The 18,044-nt window shown below is 53.7% G+C and overlaps 7 protein-coding genes across 7 annotated transcripts; 3 read left to right on the top strand and 4 right to left on the bottom strand.

The window, feature by feature from the left end:
• Positions 1-215: 215 nt before the first annotated feature.
• Positions 216-2,493, bottom strand: Z520_03391 (uncharacterized protein; the record flags this gene model as incomplete). The annotated part of the gene is made up of 9 exons (XM_016773902.1): positions 216-557; positions 773-1,122; positions 1,212-1,311; positions 1,364-1,399; positions 1,458-1,677; positions 1,745-1,809; positions 1,864-2,116; positions 2,181-2,283; positions 2,346-2,493. 9 exons carry the CDS (start codon positions 2,491-2,493, stop codon positions 216-218), a joined length of 1,617 nt encoding a protein of 538 aa, XP_016634848.1.
• A 1,625-nt stretch (positions 2,494-4,118) lies between these two features.
• On the top strand, positions 4,119-5,176 carry Z520_03390 (uncharacterized protein; the record flags this gene model as incomplete). Its single annotated transcript, XM_016773901.1, has 3 exons — positions 4,119-4,618; positions 4,670-4,897; positions 4,951-5,176. 3 exons carry the CDS (start codon positions 4,119-4,121, stop codon positions 5,174-5,176), a joined length of 954 nt encoding a protein of 317 aa, XP_016634847.1.
• Positions 5,177-5,251: 75 nt separating this feature from the next.
• Positions 5,252-6,954, bottom strand: Z520_03389 (uncharacterized protein; the record flags this gene model as incomplete). Its single annotated transcript, XM_016773900.1, has 2 exons — positions 5,252-6,816; positions 6,903-6,954. 2 exons carry the CDS (start codon positions 6,952-6,954, stop codon positions 5,252-5,254), a joined length of 1,617 nt encoding a protein of 538 aa, XP_016634846.1.
• Positions 6,955-7,697: 743 nt separating this feature from the next.
• On the top strand, positions 7,698-9,258 carry Z520_03388 (uncharacterized protein; the record flags this gene model as incomplete). The annotated part of the gene is made up of 3 exons (XM_016773899.1): positions 7,698-8,014; positions 8,116-8,494; positions 8,572-9,258. The coding sequence occupies 3 exons, from the start codon at positions 7,698-7,700 to the stop codon at positions 9,256-9,258; spliced, it is 1,383 nt and encodes a 460-aa protein (XP_016634845.1).
• A 1,174-nt stretch (positions 9,259-10,432) lies between these two features.
• On the bottom strand, positions 10,433-12,274 carry Z520_03387 (uncharacterized protein; the record flags this gene model as incomplete). Its single annotated transcript, XM_016773898.1, has 1 exon — positions 10,433-12,274. The coding sequence occupies one exon, from the start codon at positions 12,272-12,274 to the stop codon at positions 10,433-10,435; it is 1,842 nt and encodes a 613-aa protein (XP_016634844.1).
• Positions 12,275-13,188: 914 nt separating this feature from the next.
• On the bottom strand, positions 13,189-15,474 carry Z520_03386 (uncharacterized protein; the record flags this gene model as incomplete). The annotated part of the gene is made up of 1 exon (XM_016773897.1): positions 13,189-15,474. One exon carries the CDS (start codon positions 15,472-15,474, stop codon positions 13,189-13,191), a length of 2,286 nt encoding a protein of 761 aa, XP_016634843.1.
• Positions 15,475-16,435: 961 nt separating this feature from the next.
• Positions 16,436-17,962, top strand: Z520_03385 (uncharacterized protein; the record flags this gene model as incomplete). Its single annotated transcript, XM_016773896.1, has 1 exon — positions 16,436-17,962. One exon carries the CDS (start codon positions 16,436-16,438, stop codon positions 17,960-17,962), a length of 1,527 nt encoding a protein of 508 aa, XP_016634842.1.
• Between the last annotated feature and the right edge of the window lie 82 nt (positions 17,963-18,044).

Below are 18,044 nucleotides of genomic sequence, written 5' to 3'. Positions count from 1 at the left end.
AATACCCATGTAGATAACAAGAGATGTTTTTGCGCCGGGACCATGCCAGTGCCCCCTCCCCCATACAATCTATGCCATGCTACTCACACGCACACACGCATGTGTATATGTGTGTGTGTGTGTGTATATACTCTGGCCCTGCTTCCCTTACCCACGCTCCACCCAACCATCTATAACGACTACGATCCAAAAAGAAACTCAATTCCCCGGATGATTCATTTCCCACCCCTTGCACCCAACGCCTGCGCCCCCGCAACAGCCACGCCATCAATGTACACGACATTATCCTCCAGCACGCTGTTCCCCTCCTTGATGTAGCGGAACCGGGCGCGCCAGACCCAGTAGATGCCCGGAAACAGAATGGTCGCCCCGACAATCAGGCATGACCAGTTCATGTAGTCGATGTTGGCGATCGTGACGGGCACGTAGAGCGGGCACAGGTACATGACGATGATGATCAGGGACCAGCATACCGAGATGATGTTGATCGGGTAGCCCCAGCGGCCGAGGTCGAAGTGCGGGCGGGGAGGGAGGATTTTGCGGCCGCGGAGGAGGACCTGTTTCATTCGAAATCGAAGAGTTATTGGATGGATAAATAATAGAGAGAGAGGTGGGGGGTGGATGAAGAGGATGCATAGCAGGACAGGTGGGAGGATAGCCATGGTAGAGGGAGCTCAGGGGGAATTGGGGCAGATGGGGTCAGGAAGGGAAAGAGAGGCTTGAGGTGTATAGAAGAAAGTGATGACAATGGTGGTAGGGAGGACAAACATACCACTATCACCGGCGTCACATAGCCAATCTGCAGAGTCACGCCTCCGCCGGAAATGATCGACTCGAAAGCAAGGTCACTCCCGAGCACGATGAGGCCGATCACCAAGTCCACGACCAAAATGGCAATCATGGCCCGCAGCGGGATGTGGAAGCGCTCGCTCACATGCGCAAAGTATTTGGAGTAAGGAAAGGCCTTGTCGCGGGCCATGCTCCAGGCCAGGCGGGAGCCGGCGTTGTTGGTGCCAACAATAATAAAGAAGTTGAGCCCGATCATGATCAGCGCGCAGAAGATGCCGCCGCCGTACACGCTGTGGCAGATGTCCATCCACCAGTTCATGTACGGTTGGGATGCTGGGCGAGGCATTAGTCCGGGATGACGGTCGAGCGACAGCGACAAAAAGGGAAGACCCGGGTGGAAGGGAGCAAAAGGGGACACCTACCGAGCATGTACTCTTGCCAATTGCCAGCTGTCCATAGCAGAACGATCGCGCCGAGCCAGCTGGTAATGCTGCAGAAGATCATCGACCAGACCATCACGCGCTAGACTGTGTCAGCTATTGTTTCGTTAGATGGGGAAGACAGAGAGACTCACTGGAGCGTCCCTGGAGGCATTCCTCATCTCTTCAACCTGTGTATCTCTGTGTCAGCATCTCTCTCTTGTGGAGCAATCGCGGATTGACACATACAAGATGCATCATGCCATCGGTGCCGTATAGGCCGTACATGGGCGAATAGAATGACATGATAAACACCCAGCCGGCGCTCGTGTACCCGGAGTTGTTGATGAACTTTGTGAAGATGAATTTGGCGTCGTGCTTGGGTGCCATGACGGCAAAGACGATGACCCACGCGATGCCGCCCGCGATGGTCCAGATGGCGCCAAACATGTTCATTCCCGGAAGCCATCTGCGCGGGTGGTTGTCAGCCAGCCAAGCATGGAAGAGCAGAAACACAGTCCGGGTATACGTACGACTGCTTCAAGTTCATGACAATGGGACCGATGAGGAAAGCTGTGTAGATAATCCATGTCATCCAGGCCTACCGCTGTTAGTATGCATTCTTCCCAGGGACTGATGCGAGGAAGATGCTGACCTTCCACTCAAAATCCGGGTGCGTGACCTCCACAAAAGATGCAATGATTTCTGCGCTATTCAACGCACAGCTGGATCCCGTGCTGATTTCGCCGACAATGACCGCCCAGCCGACGAGATACGACAAGATAGGCCGCAGCTTGCCGGTTGCCACGGCCTGGACGTAGTATTGCTGACCGCCTGCTGTCGGCCATATGCTGCAGTATTCGGCCAGGGACATCATCAGGAGAGTCTGGCCGACGGCGACGAAGAGACTGTATTATCGCCTGTCAGAAAAAGTATCCATGTTGGTCGAGCAGAAAACTCAATGCCACTTACGTGCCCCATACGAGCGCAAAAGGGCCGCCAACGTCGAAGATGGTCGAGTAGAGGACCACCAAGCAGGACCAACTGCACGATATCATAATCTGGTATGCGCACACTGTTGACCCGATTGTAAGCAAATATGGCCCACCGTGGCACTTTGCAATAGACCACACTCACACGTCCAGAAGTTGTAGACACGTCGCAACTCGGGCTTCTTGCCCATGGACATGAGCAGGGCATCATCGCTGCCAACCGATTTGGCATCCTCCAGAGTGGTTGTCGCGTCCAGGTCCTCCGCCACATACTCGACCTTCGAGTCCATCATCTTGAACGGGGCGAGTGGAAGGGCCAAAAGAACCACTCTCTGGGCACAGGTGGAGACAGAGGCTGCTGTGCAAAGGACTCACCGTCGCGAGGCAAAGGACCAAAAAGAAATCATTGAAGATTTGGGAGGAGGAGTTGAGGTTAAGTTAAACAAGCCTCGCTGCTGCGGAGGGGGTACAAAGTCACAAAGTCCTAGGTACTTCTCTCCCCCCCTTCGCCAGTTGCTAGTCGATGAGCATTGGCAGCGATCCTTGCAAAAGCCATGTGGCTGGAGGATTCGTTGTCCGGGTCCTAATACCCATTGGGCATGTAGCACGCTTATCATGCACACTATCGTAGACCGAAGGCGATATATCAGGCTCTCTGCATGTTGGATGCTTTGGCGGGCAGGCCCAAACGTTGCGAGAACAAGGCGGCAAAGGCTGTTTGATGAATGATAGACACTCGGGTAAGAAAGTGTGTCCCGCATATGGCTACCCCTTCCTTAAGTTCCTTATCGCAGGGACTAGATTTGTGTAACGAACGTCTCGCGAAACTTTGATTGTTGATTCTCCATCTAGAACAAGGGACGAGCCGCATTGGCCGGCCTATTGTAGGGGCTCGATGGCTTGCGAGCTGGACTGGAGCCGACGGGGGGACGGACAGTCCTCTCGTTCTTGCATGGATCGACAGCCACTCAGCAAAGGATAACCATCTACCCAATGGGCCATGTAGACTGTTTTCCTCCTGGTCTCTTCTGCGACTCTCGTCGATACAGTTGTCCATACTCCTGCACATCTGGGAGCAGCGGCGGCCACTTTGCGGTTGTCGGCGGCCTTTTGCTACTTCAACGTACAGGTGTGACATCCGAGTCAGTCCCTGGCTTGGGTTGTGGGCAAGCGTCCCCATCCTTTGGTAGTACGTCCCTTGCCCGATGAGGCTGGTGGATGGAGAAGTCCCTCTCCTTTGCCGAAGCTCCCCTGAAGCTGTATGATTGATCGGAATGGATTGATTCTCTAGGACGGACGGGAACAAACAATAATAGGTGGGTGATAGGTCCTTTCTTTCTGGCAGGTGAGATCTTCTCAGACCAGAGAAACACTCACCCAATGCCCTCGAGATATGCCCCGGTTTCTCCATCATTGTCTCCATCCACCAGCCCGTTGAGGTATCGAATTCCCACGGATTCATTTTTTGCTTTCTCTCTGCTTACCCAGGCAAAGGTTCTTCAGCTTCGGGCCAGACGGTCCAGACCCAATCTTGGAGGGGTTTTGATTCCCGGTTCTCAAGTCACCTGCTATCTTTGGACATTTGAATAATAGTTCTGCTGGGAAGAGAGACGGGAAGTCCGCACGGAAAACTCCCTTGGACGTGTCACAGGCTAGCCTGGTCGCTGTTCCAACCTGGGCAGGAGACAGGAGAAGTTGAACCTTTTCTCAACGTCATGAGATCAGTCTATATATGAATCCCGGTGGGCGCGCACTGGACGAAAGAAAACCCCATCTTCTATTGATGCTATCAGTCCTTCGCCCTGCAGTTGTGAAGACATTGCGAACCCTGTCGACAACCTCTGCCAGATCAAAGGCCTGTTGCTTTGCACCATCCGTCAGGTCTCCTGCTCTGTCGCTGCATCTCCACATAGATACCATGGCGCCTATCGCTGTCGAGGACACGATTGAGACGCCTGTGGTGTCAAAGAAGCCCGCTGGGGCTTCGAATGGAGTTGTGAGCAAACCAACACTTGCACGCTGTGATGCCAACGACCCGGCAACGACGACGGAGCTCCTCGTGTCGATTATAGAACGGGATGGCGGTGTGATCGTGGAGAACATCATCTCCAAGGAACTGGCTACGCAGATCAAGACTGAGCTGAAGCCTTACTTCGATACAGACAAAGTTGATCCTTCAGGATTCTTTCCCCACACCACACAGAGGGCTACCGGCCTCCTGGCTCGGTCGGATGGCTGCGTCGAGTTGGCAATGAATCCTACATATATCGATATAGCCAACAAGATGATCTCTTCCACGTATACATACTGGAACGGACAGCAGCAAGAGACGGTGTTTTCCAAACCCATTATATCCTCGACCGTTGGTTTCCGAGTAAACCCAGGTGGAAGGCAACAAGCCTTGCACCGCGACGACGGGTGAGCCATGTCTGCTCGGCGTCTTCTAGACCATTGCTGACTCTGACGCAGCGACTATCACACTCGTAATTGCGACATGCCCATGATGCTGGGTTGTGTAACGGCGTTGACGAAAACCACGGCAGAGAATGGCGCAACAATCGCCATTCCTGGTTCGCACCTCTGGGGTCCAGATCGCTGCCCTTATGATCATGAGGCGGTTCCAGCCGAACTAGAACCAGGGGATGCCTTCATCTTCGTCGGCAATCTTTATCATGCCGGAGGAGCCAATATCACAAAGTAAGTCATGGCTCGCCCAGGTTGGCACTAAATCCCTGCTGACTGGAGAATAGGGATCAAGCTCGCGAGACCGTGGGAATCTTCTTGTGCAAGCCATATTACCGCCCAGCGGAGAATCAGTTCTTGATGGTGCCTCCTGAGAAAGCGAAGCGATTGCCTCCCCAAGCACAGAGGTTACTGGGATATGGAATCAGCCGTCCTGCTGTAGGCTTCATGGAGTATCAGGACCCAATGCGAGTCCTTTTTGGTGTTGAGGACGAGGAGACGGTCGACATGTGATTCAGTACACCTGCAGCTTCTAGACGCTCCACCCATCGGGGTATTCGTGATCCATCAAACGTCCGGCATCGAGGCTCATATCACCAGGAAAGTCAGTCCCTGGCTTGATTCCTGTCGGGCGAACTGCAACCAGTCCACCGCTATATTGGGGTCGCTCTTCCAAAAGCGCCGCAGAAACTCTAGCGCTGGGTAACAATTGGAGAACCCCGTCGACTGCATCACCTCCAGGAGCCTAGCATCGGCAAACGCTTGTGTGTTCTTGTTGAACCTGCTTTGTGTCCCGACGACGAACAGAGGCCATACCAGGTCGTGCTGGTACGCGTCCTTGTTCTGGATCTCGGCGATTCTGGTGATGACACCGCTGACGCAGGTCTCTATGGCTGGAGCAAAATCCTGGGGGTCCAGGAGAGCTTGGAAGCTATATGCAAGTCCAGCGTAGTGGAATATATCCACCAGCACTGCAAAGTCGCTATGCAGACCTGGTGTGCCAAAGTCAAGACTCTTGCTGAACTCCAGAGATCGATTCCGTGCGTAGTCGAACCTCTCTTGCAAGACCCGCATGTTGGCCAGGTCTAGCGGGGGCTGGATGTGCGGTGCACCGCGGTGGCGACGCCTTTCGGCACAGGTCACTTCTTGGACCAGTTGCAGCCAATCCGTAAAGACGTGGGCGTCCTGTTCGGCCAAGACGGACCCAGGGATTTGGTCGTCGTCATCAAACGTGGTGGAGGAGCCAAAGACATCGTAGACGAAGGCTTCTTTGACCAGAAAGCGACACGTATCGTCGAGAACGGTGGAGGCCAGCTGGGGGGCTGTCCAGCGCCGAGTAATCGTCCTCGCAGCTTTCCAATGGACATGCCATCTAGCCGAGTCGCACCGAATCATCTCCAAATTGCAGAGGACCAGGATGGTGGCCAGTATGCCGCTGGCTCGAGCGTGACGCGCGACGCTTGCATGTTCCGACACCTCTGTCCGCAGATCGTTAGCGAGGAGCTCCAGGCTCTTGTCTCGATAGTCACTGGAGACAAACCCCTCGTTCATGGGCCAGGTTGAGGCTGATCTGGTACTGTAATGCTCGGCCGAAAGTGCCAGGACAGCGAGAAGCAGCGAGGGCGAATTCATGGCAAGAGGAAGCATCAGAGTCCGCCACGGGTTCTCCGGCCCATCGACCCAGGGCATGACGGTGGCCACCACATGGTCGTAATAGTGAATGAGCTCTCTGACCGGCCTGCCCTGTAGATAATGGGGCAGAGCATACGACGACGGATCGAGATTTAGCGCAAAGGGATTGTGGAGAGTGGTCTCGTCGAAGCTGGGCTGGAATGCGTTGCGCAGGGCAGGTGGCACGGCGATTGGTTCGTGCCGTGCTAGCAGGGATGCGTCGAGGCCATCATCTCGTGAATCTGAGGATTCTCCCGGGGTGACGCTTTTGGGACTGTCCTTGGTGTAGACAGCGGGCGGCGGCGGTGCTGGTTCAAGGACAGGCAGCGTTTTGCCCGTCAGTTTGCCTCGACTTGCCACGCCCTGACCGAACTGAATCCTCAAGCCATAGCCTGGGCAGGACAGGTCCTTGAGGGCGCACTTCTTACACGTTGGCAGCGATCGATCACAGCGTATTCTGCGCCTATTACACGTTCGACAATCTGCAGATGTCATTCTTTAGTATGTTGTAGTTCTCCTCCACACCTCCACCGCACACATGGGACCTCGGCATCTGGTAGGAACTGACCTTTGAGTGCCCGGGGCTCGTTTGGGTCGAGCGAAGATAGACGTAGACTCATGTTGCAGGTGCCATCAAACAAGTGCCAGGAGGGACCAAGCACCGAAGACTGTTGCGAGCAATCAAAGCAACCAGGACAGACCCGACAGATACATACATGTACATGCGCCAAAACACTCACCTTTTGGGATGCAACGAAGCAGATTCAACCCCGCGAAGGACATATGCGGGCTTTACGAGGCCTACCTAGTAGTGAGGCCCCTTGGCGGCCACGGAACCCACCGCACCGCGCGCGGCGGCGTGGGTTGCATCGACGCTTTTTCTGGCGAGATGGGTACTTGGGTTGGAGTTCCAGGTTGCTTTGCTGCATGTGCTCCGTTTGGGATTTTCTTCTTCGACACGACATATCCGGATGGTCCAGCCTGGTAAAGGAGGGGAAACAAGAGCCAGGCGTCAATCAGGAAGGCGTGGGAAAGAAAACAAAATCCATGTTAAACCAGAGCAGGATGGCTGATGCGAAGTCACTGTGGTTGCTTAGCCCCCTGGTGGTTCCCCCCCCTTGTTCCGTGGGTGATTTAGATAAGGGGATCTCTACTCCTGATGAGGCAGCTGGATGGAGAAGTATTGGTGCCGTTGGCTGGACTCGAAAAATACACATCCATCTACAGTCCGAAGTGTTGCTCCTTCCCCCATCCATTTTGTCTGGTACTGTATGAGAGGCATCCCTCCGAGACTTTATAATACAATGTAGGTACGTGACAGGTAGGTTGGCGAGCAAAGATAAGGAAGGGTCTCGCCTGCAACATGCCGGCTCCCACGGTCGATGGTGACGAAGGTGCAAGACCCGCGGTGCACGTCGTCCATCAACTCCATCTCCAAGCATTGTCACAGAAGACCATCTCGACGGATGTTGGTAGTGCTTTGCCAGATGGATTCTACCACTTGCCGGCCATCTACCAGCTGGAAAGGCGTGCCATCTTCTCGAAGCGATGGGTCCTGGTCTCGCACAAAGCTCGATACCGCAATATCGGCGACTACGTGCAATATGAAATGGCCGGCTTCAACTTTGTCGTCGTCAAGGACAAAGACGGCGACATTGTGGGATTCCATAACATCTGCAGGTGGGTTTTCCCATTTGTTGTGACGATGAGACTCAGGACACAGTCTCTCATATTTCCTTCTTCCTGAGACACACCAGGTGACGGGCCTAAAATCCTCGCAGACATCGTGCATTCCCCCTCGTGCACGAAACCAGTGGCACCGCAAAGATCTTTGCGTGCAAATACCACGGATGGACGTATGGACTGAGCGGCAAATTGACCAAAGCTCCGCGTTTCACACCAGAGTCGGTGCCTGACTTCGACCCTGCGGACATTCGCCTCTTTCCCGTTCACACCCACGTTGACAGGAACGGGTTCGTCTACGTCAACTTGGATGCCCGCCCGACACCTGAGATCCAGTGGGAGGAGCAATTTGGTGATCTCGATCGTCAGGGAGTCCTGCAGGGTTCCGGCGTTGACTGGGACGCGGTCGAATATGATTTCACGTGGGTCAAAGAAGGAAAGTTCAACTGGAAGATCATGCAAGACAATTACAACGAGGTAATAATGTAGCCAGCCCTATCGAAGCCCCCGTCTTTTCCCTCCTGTGTCAAAAATGGCTGATCCGCACCATCCAGTGCTACCATTGCCTCACGGCACATCCAGATGTTGCCCGCACCACCGCCCTTGACACCTACTACGTTTCACCGGCCACACCGCACCAGTACATCGCGCACTTCAGCGAGCCCAAGGCGTCCATCCTCGCCACATCGGCGTTCGACACGACACGGTTTGCGGGCCGGTCAGCCACCCACGTGTGGCCGGGCGGCCACTTCAGCCCGAACCCAGGCACGGGGTTCATGCATCTGATGCGTAGCTTCCCGACGTCGCCGACTACCACGCGGCAGGAATACGACGTGTACAAGCTGAACACGCCGCACGCCACTCCCGAGGCACATGAGCGGATGATCCGATTCTACCAGAAAGTCGTGGACGAGGACTTTGGCCTGTGCGAGAAGGTGCAGAAAAACCTCGAGCGAGGCGTCTTTGCCAGGGGACCCTTGCACCCCTTCCACGAAGAAGGCGTGCTAGCGTTCCAGAGCATGGTGCTCAAGGTACTCAAGGACCAGATCCAGCTGGAGGAGGCCGCGGGCAGGGAGGTCTGGGCTGCGAGGCCTGCCGCACGGGTAGCTGGAAAGAGGGAGGCGAATTCTGACGGTCCAGCCGCCAACGGGGACGGCGGCGAGGACGAATCGGATGGTCAGAGCATCTGCGCGAAGATGCTGGGTTGCGACACGACGAGGCTGAAAGGCCTGGAATGGTAGCCCATGAAATCATTCGGCTCTGAGAATCACCCTGCGCAGATCCCGAATCAGGCAACTCGATCCCACATGTCGCCTCCCAAGCCTACATACATACATACATACATACATACATGCTTCGGACTTTGGTTTCTTCTAGCCCCTTGCCCTTGCAAAGCCAGCCAGAGCCTCGAATTTCGCAAGAAGGAAGATGCCATCCCTCCGCACATGCCATGTCATCCCATTACGTTGTCGAAGGCCCCGGGGCAGGACCATTGGCCAGCGACGGGGGATAGACGTAACTCCTTGGTTGCTTGTTGCAGGTGTCTCCAAGAAGACGAAGAATGGAAGAAATTCCGCAGCCAAAAAAGTTTTTTCCTTTTCACAAATAAGAAACCACCTGCAACCCAGCGACTTGGCATGGACCAAGCACTCGGTACTCGTACCCGTGGGTAGAAGATGTGAGCTAATTACATATCATGCTACCTACTGGGTTCCTACCTAGGCACTTGATAGGTATGTTCTAACATGAGTCCCAACGGGCTCCCGGATATCCCTCCATCCCTCCTTCATTCCGCCTTCCGCCCAGGCATTCCAGATCCAACTTATTAGCACCTACCGAATAGGTGCTTTTACTCCTGACAGGACGAGTATGGTCTGTCTCCCTAAACTTTACGCCTGCCAGTACCAGTACGAGCATGGTCTATTCTGTTCCCTGTATGTACCGGATACCTAGGTACTAGGTACCTAGGAAGTCAGCAACGCCAAAACACAATCCAAAGAGGTGCCCAAAACGCAGGGGAGCCTGAGGCGCCCACGAGAGAATGGATAATGGGAATTCGACCAGTCACGATCTTTTGCGCGGCCATGGGTTTTTCTGGTGGGTATTATGTGGCGTTACCAGCTACTGCCCGCATGAGGTAGTTCGGGTGCCGCAACTCACTCATCGTTTGAAGGTCGATGCTTCCATGCTTCCATGTGACATAGGTATGGACTAGAAAGCAGTCCGGTGTCCACGGAACTGGAAGTTCTACTTGTAGGTAATCAAGATCACGGGCGGGCAGCTGTGGATCATCAACGGTCAATATATGTATGAGTACCGAGTAGACAAGAACTACAACACGTCTCCGATCCCAATTACTCGAAGTGCGTCAACCTTCCCTTAAGAGAACATCGGCTCTCCCTGGCCCTCGCTAGACTAGCCGAGAACACTTTCCCCCCTCCCCAACTCGTTTCTCTGCTCAAACAATCCCTCCACAAAGCGATCCATCACAGTGCCATCCCCATAGACAAACCTCTTAAGAATCCTCTGCGCTTCCTTCCACGTTCTCAGTCCCAAAATCCGCGACATCTCGCAAAATCGCGTAGAATGCCATTTTGGGTCGACGAGGAGCTGTGGCCTCTTGCCCGCTTCGTCCGAGACCTGTTCGGCGCAGGCACCGACGAAGAACAGAAAGAGGAGAGGCTCGTGGTGAGAGAGGGCACTTGGGGGCGGAGGAATCGTCGACTTTGAGGATGGGGCCACTCGCGTTGAAGGCAGTGTTCCCCGCTTGGCCATGTAGCTCAGTAAGATCTCGATCTGGGGCCGTAGATGTTGGACGGGGATATAGAGCAGCCATTTCTGGAGAGGGAGCGTGAAACCGTAGACAAAGGACATGGCATAGGACACAGCCAGACAGAGGCATGCCTGTAACTGCCGACGAACCGCCCGGGAGATGCGCGTTCGCGGGGTGATAGTCTCGACAATGTCGCAATACAGGCTCATCGTCCACGAACTCAACGCCGCGCGCCGACGGTGAAGCCAGCTGAAGATGGCGTCTACTGAGTGCTCACCGTTTCTCTCGCAAATGACCCTGCTGATGAGAGTATGCGCAGCCATGAATTCTCGGTGCATGTTGACATAGTTTTCTAGGTTTTCGGATATTTCGTCTTCGGGCAACAGGAATGTTTCATCCCAGCGTTGGAATTCCGTCTCGGCCAGCAAAGAGTCGTAATGCTCGAATTCGGGTTGCTGTTGAAAGGATCCAGGATCGAAGAGAGCGTAATCAAGGCGTGGTCTGGTAAGCGTGAACCTTGAGTGCCCATTGTCTGCAAGAATAACTTGCGCTCGAGTCTCAGGACTGAGCTTTTCCATTCCTCCGAGGCCGTCTACGATCTCCCACAACGCTGACGAGTGGGCCACGTTTGCTTCCAGGTCGCCAGTATAGAACGCTATATTCGCAATACACCAGATGCACATGATCAAGCTCTCCGAGGGTCGCAAGTCTTGACGGATGTGCTCTCGCAGCAACATCAGGCTCCTGTTTTGATGCTTCAGAGCCATTGGGTAGAGAAAGTTGTAGCATTCGGGCTGCATAAAGTGTGCCTTGAGCGTCAGGACACTTGCATACCAGCCGTGCAGACACTTCTTATCTGACACCAGATTGCTTGCGCTGTTTCGCCAACCCAGCTCGATGGACTGGCGAGACGCATTGCTGGCTGTATTGAGGCTGCTGAAGGAGAGAAAGAAGCCACGAAAGATCTGCAAGGCCTCTTTTTGGAAATGGGGACATGCTGCCCAGTCAGGGGCATCCCAGTCAGCGTTCTTTGGTGTCATTGGCGACTCTTCTCGCATCATCCTGCTGGGCCAAAGTTCTGGCCTGAAATATGGGTTGTCACCCTCACTGTCTGAGTTCATCTGATCAGTAGACTCAGGTGAGCCGGGAGGACTAGCAGAGCCACGTGTGGAAGGGTTTGTGCCCGACCCGAGCTGCCAACATATCATTCGTACAGAGACCTCCTCGTTGAAAGACCCGGCGTAGCTGTCATTGTCCGCGTCTCTTGAATCTGGGCATGCATCTGCAAAACCAACAACCTTGGAAATGCGGCTCAATGAAGGATCGCGACTTCCTCCAACATGTCGATGGTTCTTTGCCCAGCGATAGTATTTGTTCGTGACATGGGAACTGATTGAAAAAGCTTCTTCCGCATCTCTCTTATTGAGATTAGATGCGTCTTTATTGACGAAGTGAAAGGTACCTCGATAGGGCGAGACAGGCATTTGGGAGGCGAAACTGGACGATTACTGTATAGCTCTGTCCGTTGTGGTAGTCTGTGTCTCGAGCAACGACAGCCTTTGTCAGTCCCCATCTCCCTTATATGTTCGCCGCGCCGCTTCAACTTCCGCCCCTCTCCCCTATCTGCCGACGAGAAAGACCTCAGAACCTTACCAATCCTTACCCAGACACTATACCCTTCACCGCTCGCGAACGAGGTATAGACATTGGCATGGACGTCTCGACCCACAAGCTTGGCATAGACAAGACGGCCATGTGGTAGTCGAGCGCCGAATCCAGCCCTAGATCACTAGCCCAGCTGACATAAAAGTTTTCCATATCAACATCCGCCCCTATTTAGGGGTTCGAATGAAATGAGAAATCATAAGACTTCCGAATAGCGACCTGATCAACGGCCAAGACACGGGACCGCCCTGTTTGGCGCGCGCTCCAGAGCATGGCGTAGAGGATAATAGCGCCTACCGGCTTCGGGATAGTCTTGGTGGTAGCCGGCACGCTCAGCCGTGGTTTAGGCGGTGTTTTCAAACCCCAAGGGCCTTTTGTTGGCCTCTGAGGTTGCATTCTCGCCGCTCTTGGCTGCTGAATTGCGTTAAGCAACGAAGGCTGTGCCCTAGAACCTCTGGGCGACGCCGATGCATCGTTCTGACAAAGACAGAAGTACAATGGAAAAGGTTCAGAGTCCGAAGACCTCGTCGCTTGACAGATGACTGCTTTTGGCGGAAGGGTTCCGCTCAATGTATATACGGTTTCGATGTAAACCACTGGAGAAGACGCACCAACTGGCTTCCAGGGATAGCGATACACAGTTCTGGTCGTAGCTTCAACAATAGCGAATTTTTAGATGGCTGAGTAACTTCTCGGCGTGGTTGTCGCCAATATTCATGTCAGCGTCTTGGCCTCAAGAAAGCACCTCGCCGATATGTGGAGCTCGGTGTTTAAGCCACTCTCTTGCTCGGTCAAGGTCTCCCTTCTCCTCTTGCAGTGCTTTGACACACCATTCCAGCTCGTAGTTGCCCTCGTTGGCTAACATGGCAGCGAGGTTCCTCCGTGACTGGCTAGCTTCGTCAACGCAAAAAACCATGGACGACGTAACGCCACGAGAGATATCGTCAATGATAGGTTTCACGATGGCTAGACCGTCCTTGGCAGACACAATCCTTTCTTCGCCATGCAAATGCTTATATCCTGTCTTGCAATCTTCATTGCCGCACCAAGGCTTGCCGCAGCCTCCTATTAGCTGCTGCAACAGTCTTCGTTCGATTCTTCGCCTCAGCATCTTCCCTTCGGGATCGTAGCTCGTAACGTATAGCGGGCCGAAACACTCGTTGCACAAGCCAAGCTGCTCTTTCTGCACCCTGAACTCATCCTCGGGCTTAATAGTCCGACCACAGATCCGGTTCGAGCAAAGCTTCGGCTTGGGTCTGGAGAAGCGTTCCCGATCATGGAGGAGTAGATGCATCTTCATGTCCCGTAGTCGAATGATCTTATTGCAGAGATGACACTCGGTTGTACGGGCGCCGTCAGCGAGTTCGTGAGGGGAAAGGCCTGACATCAGCACCTCAGGATCTGTGAACGAAGCATCCTCAGGGCCTTGTTGAGGGACGACCAGGTGGCAAAACTGGCAGAGAATCTCCTTCCCTGGACAAGTCGTTGTACGATGGTGGGCCAAAATCGGAAGGTTAAAAGCCTGAAAGTCGCAACGGGGACATTGTAACGGCGTCTCCGGATGAAAGACGGAGTCGTGTTTCTGACGCGAGAATGAATCGTTCCCGTGTTCCTCGTCATGAGGGCAGTGCCAGTGATTCTTCCACGCATCGGAGTTCTTGAGAAACACGGCCGAACATTTCGGACAAAGAACATTATTTCGGTAGCAAAATGCTTCGTGTAGCGGAAGCGTCCGTTTGGGAACCACCTGGTGACAGTTTTTGCATATCACCTCGTCCGGAGAGAGGTCTGGAGCCGAAGTCTCCATAGTTTCGACTCGCCCAGTGCCTGCTTTGATTTTGAGGCTGTACGGGATCGGCTGATCTGTATTCTCAACTTCGTCGTGCTGACTTCTCCAGGCGTGAACTGCAATACTCAAGTATTCCGCGTCCTCAAGGTCGACACTGGTATGGGACAGTTTTAGTCGCTTTGTTGGTCGTGTGCTCAAGTCGCCGAAGACGTACTCGTCCTCTCGAGGCTTAGATCGTTGACGTGAGGAGAATGGACTGACAAGGAGGTCGAGAGTGGCATTGTCATCCACAGCCTGCAACGTCACCTCCAGATCTTGTTTTCGATCCCAGTCTTTCAGTTCATAATCCACGTAGTGTCCTGGCAGCACTTTCCCCTCTATTTCGGCTCCTAGACCCAGCAGTCCCCCAGTGGAATTGCCTTCTTGTGATTCCAGCACGGATTTCTTCTTTGCGAGCCTTTTATTCAACGTCTCACGGGCTTGCTCTTCGTTCAGTGGCTCAATATCCACCTCCAGGTCGGTGTCAACAATGCACACCCCGTCCTCGTCCGGTTCGAATTTATCCACCAAGAAACGGAATTTTTCATGGCGTGCCCCCGGGACCACAAGCAATTCCCCACGAGTCAAGGTAGTGAAGTTGTCCCGCAGATAACGCTCGAGCAGCGATTTCCAATCTTCAGGGTCATACCCTGCTTCTAGAGGTCTCAATTTTACATAAGTGCCTTTATCCAATTGCTTCGCCTGTATTGTGACTGTTGGTCCTCTAGGAGTGTTTGTGCCATTGGTCATGATTACGTCCTCGCTCGGAGTGTTCTCGCGGGTGGTTGAAGCAGACGACGCTGCGCTTTGCAAACCAAGGGCTTCTTGCAGACCGCTGCTCAACCCGATGGTGCCATCAGCGGCGGAGAATTCCCGGATACCGGCAAACACAGCTCTTCCATTGCGCGGATTGACGATGCGGAAAGTGAGAGGGTGCGGGAGCTGCTGTTGTTGGTCTCCGAAGGCTGCGCGAGCACGGCGCTCGGCGGCAAAAGAATAGGGATTATAAGGATCGAAGGAGGAAGTGAGGTTCCTTTGCGCAGGATTCGAGACCGATACGACAGGTGCGGCGGCGAGCAAGGCTTCGAGGGCAGACTGTGGCAAGGTGATCTTGTCGCCCGCAAGACCGCGCTTTGCTGGGGCAACAACAAGTTGAGCCGACCATTTCAGGGGCTCTGTCTGTGAAGACATGATTTTAGATTGTTGACATGTAAAGATGACCTCGTGGAAGGGAGTGGGGAGCGAGAAGAAGCCATAATGAAGTTGGGCCTCAAAGGACGCAGAGCGCAAGGCCCAAGGCACAAAAGTGACGCGCGGTGACTTCGAGAAACGTCGATGGATGTTTACAAATTGCCCGGATGGAGGCAAAACGGTTTACTCTTCAGTGGCTTGTCTCTCTTGCTAACACCGCTTTCTATTTCCTCCGCCTCATATTCCTCTATTATGAATTGTACTTGTAGCTGATTGTTCTGCGACTCTACTGTTTAGTATATCCAGGGGAAATGCGTGCCGTCATAATTCCACGCGCCACATCTGATTGCCGAGTTTGCGCTTGCCCATCCTAGCGATCCGCCATGGCTTGATCCTGCGATGGCTTGATCGCTTGGCCGGGCCCTTACGGCCTCTTGCGTGGAACTCCGGCATCAACCCTGTCGATTGAAATATTTGATGCTTGTCTGTCTGAAGGTCTCCCTATCTTTTCACTTTCCTTTGTTGACGGTGGAACGAGACCGCAGATTATGTAATGTGATGCCGGTTGCTGACTGGACAGCCTCCGACTGCGGCGGCTTTCAACGGGACGCCTGCATCTTTCACCCTCGATAGCTTCTCTCTCCATTGGATCAACTCAGCTGCCATTCAAGGACCTAGTCAGTCAGCTTCCGCTGGCCTCCTCTTTTTCTTGACCTCCTCCACCTCTTCCGCAAATGGGAATGCAGTACCCTTTTTGGTGGCCCTACAAGAAGCCGATATAACCCTCCCTTCGTGAAACCCGCGCGTGGTACTGTGCTCTAATCACTGACCTCCGGACGTTCCAGCTTGGTCGATGTCGCTGCTTCTGTACTTGCCTGCCTTGACCAGATGATACCTGTGAAAATTCTAGCCCTTACACCCACTTAGACCACTAAGACTTGAGGATGTGGTTCCCGCCAAGATGACTGAAGCGGTCCCTAGAAAGAGCTCATTAGGCTTCTTCAACCCTTTCAAGTCAAGGTCTGGTAGCCGGTCGAGTTCAAGAGATGCTTCCGTTTCCGGCCTGAGCTTTGACGAGGTCAAGCTCGACCAGAAGTCTGCAACCCTCACCATGCGCCTCAGAAAGACATCAAGTCCCGCCGATTCCGCTAGAAGCTCTAGGGCAGGGTCCAAGAAGAACAGTCTCGATCAATCTCGGTCGTTTCGACAAGCCTCATTCCCTGCCATCACTGTTGCCGATGAGTGGGAAAGAGATGCGCAGACCGGCGAACGAAAAGACCATACAGAAATGCTGCACAGTCTAGCACATCGTGAATCAGAGGATTCTCTCGCTGAAAAGGCTCATCTCTTGTTTGCTGGAATCCCGCCACAACCCGCAACTAATTTCCAGGCCAGACTCCCGGACGCCGTTTGGAAAAGAGTAGTGGAACTCCTGGATCCAGCGGATAGAGCAAGTCTTGCCCTCTCTTGCAAGCCATTCCGGAACCTACTTGGGCCGGAAGTATGGACAATCCTGAACGCGCCGGAGAATCGTGACGCAAAAGCCGACTTCCTTGCATATTTGGATCAGGTATTGCCGGATCACCTACTGTGCTTCCCTTGTGGGATATACCACATCCGGACACAAAAAGGACAAGAGATTTTACGTCCCACCAACATCTCAAATCCTATTTTCAATTGTCCCAACGCCTTCAATGCCGAGAACAAAGTGTCGCGGCAGAGGATCACAGTCGGTCGCTCATTGCCGTTCCCATTCGTCCAACTCCTTCTGCGGGCGCACAAATACTCGAAGGAACACGGTATTCACATTGACACTATGTCGCGTCGATACAAGGACCGAGATGGAGAGTGGTCTCATCAGGTTCGCTATGCCATTGTCAATGGCCACCTACTTGTTCGGGTGATCAGCTCAGCATTTGCAACCCCGGCACTCCCGCCTGCAGGGCTCCGGAGGCTTCTCTATTCCCACGGCGACAATTTTCATCCGTATTTCTCAGTGTGCGCTCATTGGAGGGATGGCAATCTCATGCCTTCTGTGAAATGTGCTTTGAGCCACATTCCCAAACCACCGGACGGGAGTGGTATCGCCGGTGCCGCGGCAAAGGTACAATATCATATGCACAGGCCCAGTCCCCTCATCACACTGTGCTCTGAATGTCGTCCCATGCGGCGGTGTCCAGAATGCCCGACGGAATATCTTATTGAACTGAGGATGCAGGAGGACAAAAGCGATCCAATGAAATTATTCAAGCATGCCATTGTTATAACTCGGTGGAGCGATCTCGGAGACGGATCTTCACCCAAGAGTCTGGAATGGGCAGCCTGCAATGGGGAAGCAGAATTCGATTCATTTGCGGCCCTCGGGAAGCGTGCAGTTTCTGGAGTATTCGAATCACAGTTCACCGTGGACCAAATACCCGGCCAGAAGATGGTTTCAATGAATCCAAACAAGGAAAAGCGCGGCGAGGCAGGGCATAATTGGTATTAAACGACCGCTGGGCGACTGGGGCCCTGAAAACAGACTCGCTCGTCTGTTGCTGTTGGCAGGTTTGCAATGTCCAAGGATTCCG

This window comes from Fonsecaea multimorphosa, assembly GCF_000836435.1.
Source record: "Fonsecaea multimorphosa CBS 102226 unplaced genomic scaffold supercont1.5, whole genome shotgun sequence".
Taxonomy (NCBI): Eukaryota; Fungi; Ascomycota; class Eurotiomycetes; order Chaetothyriales; family Herpotrichiellaceae; genus Fonsecaea; species Fonsecaea multimorphosa.
This window is presented reverse-complemented; position numbering and strand designations above follow the sequence as displayed.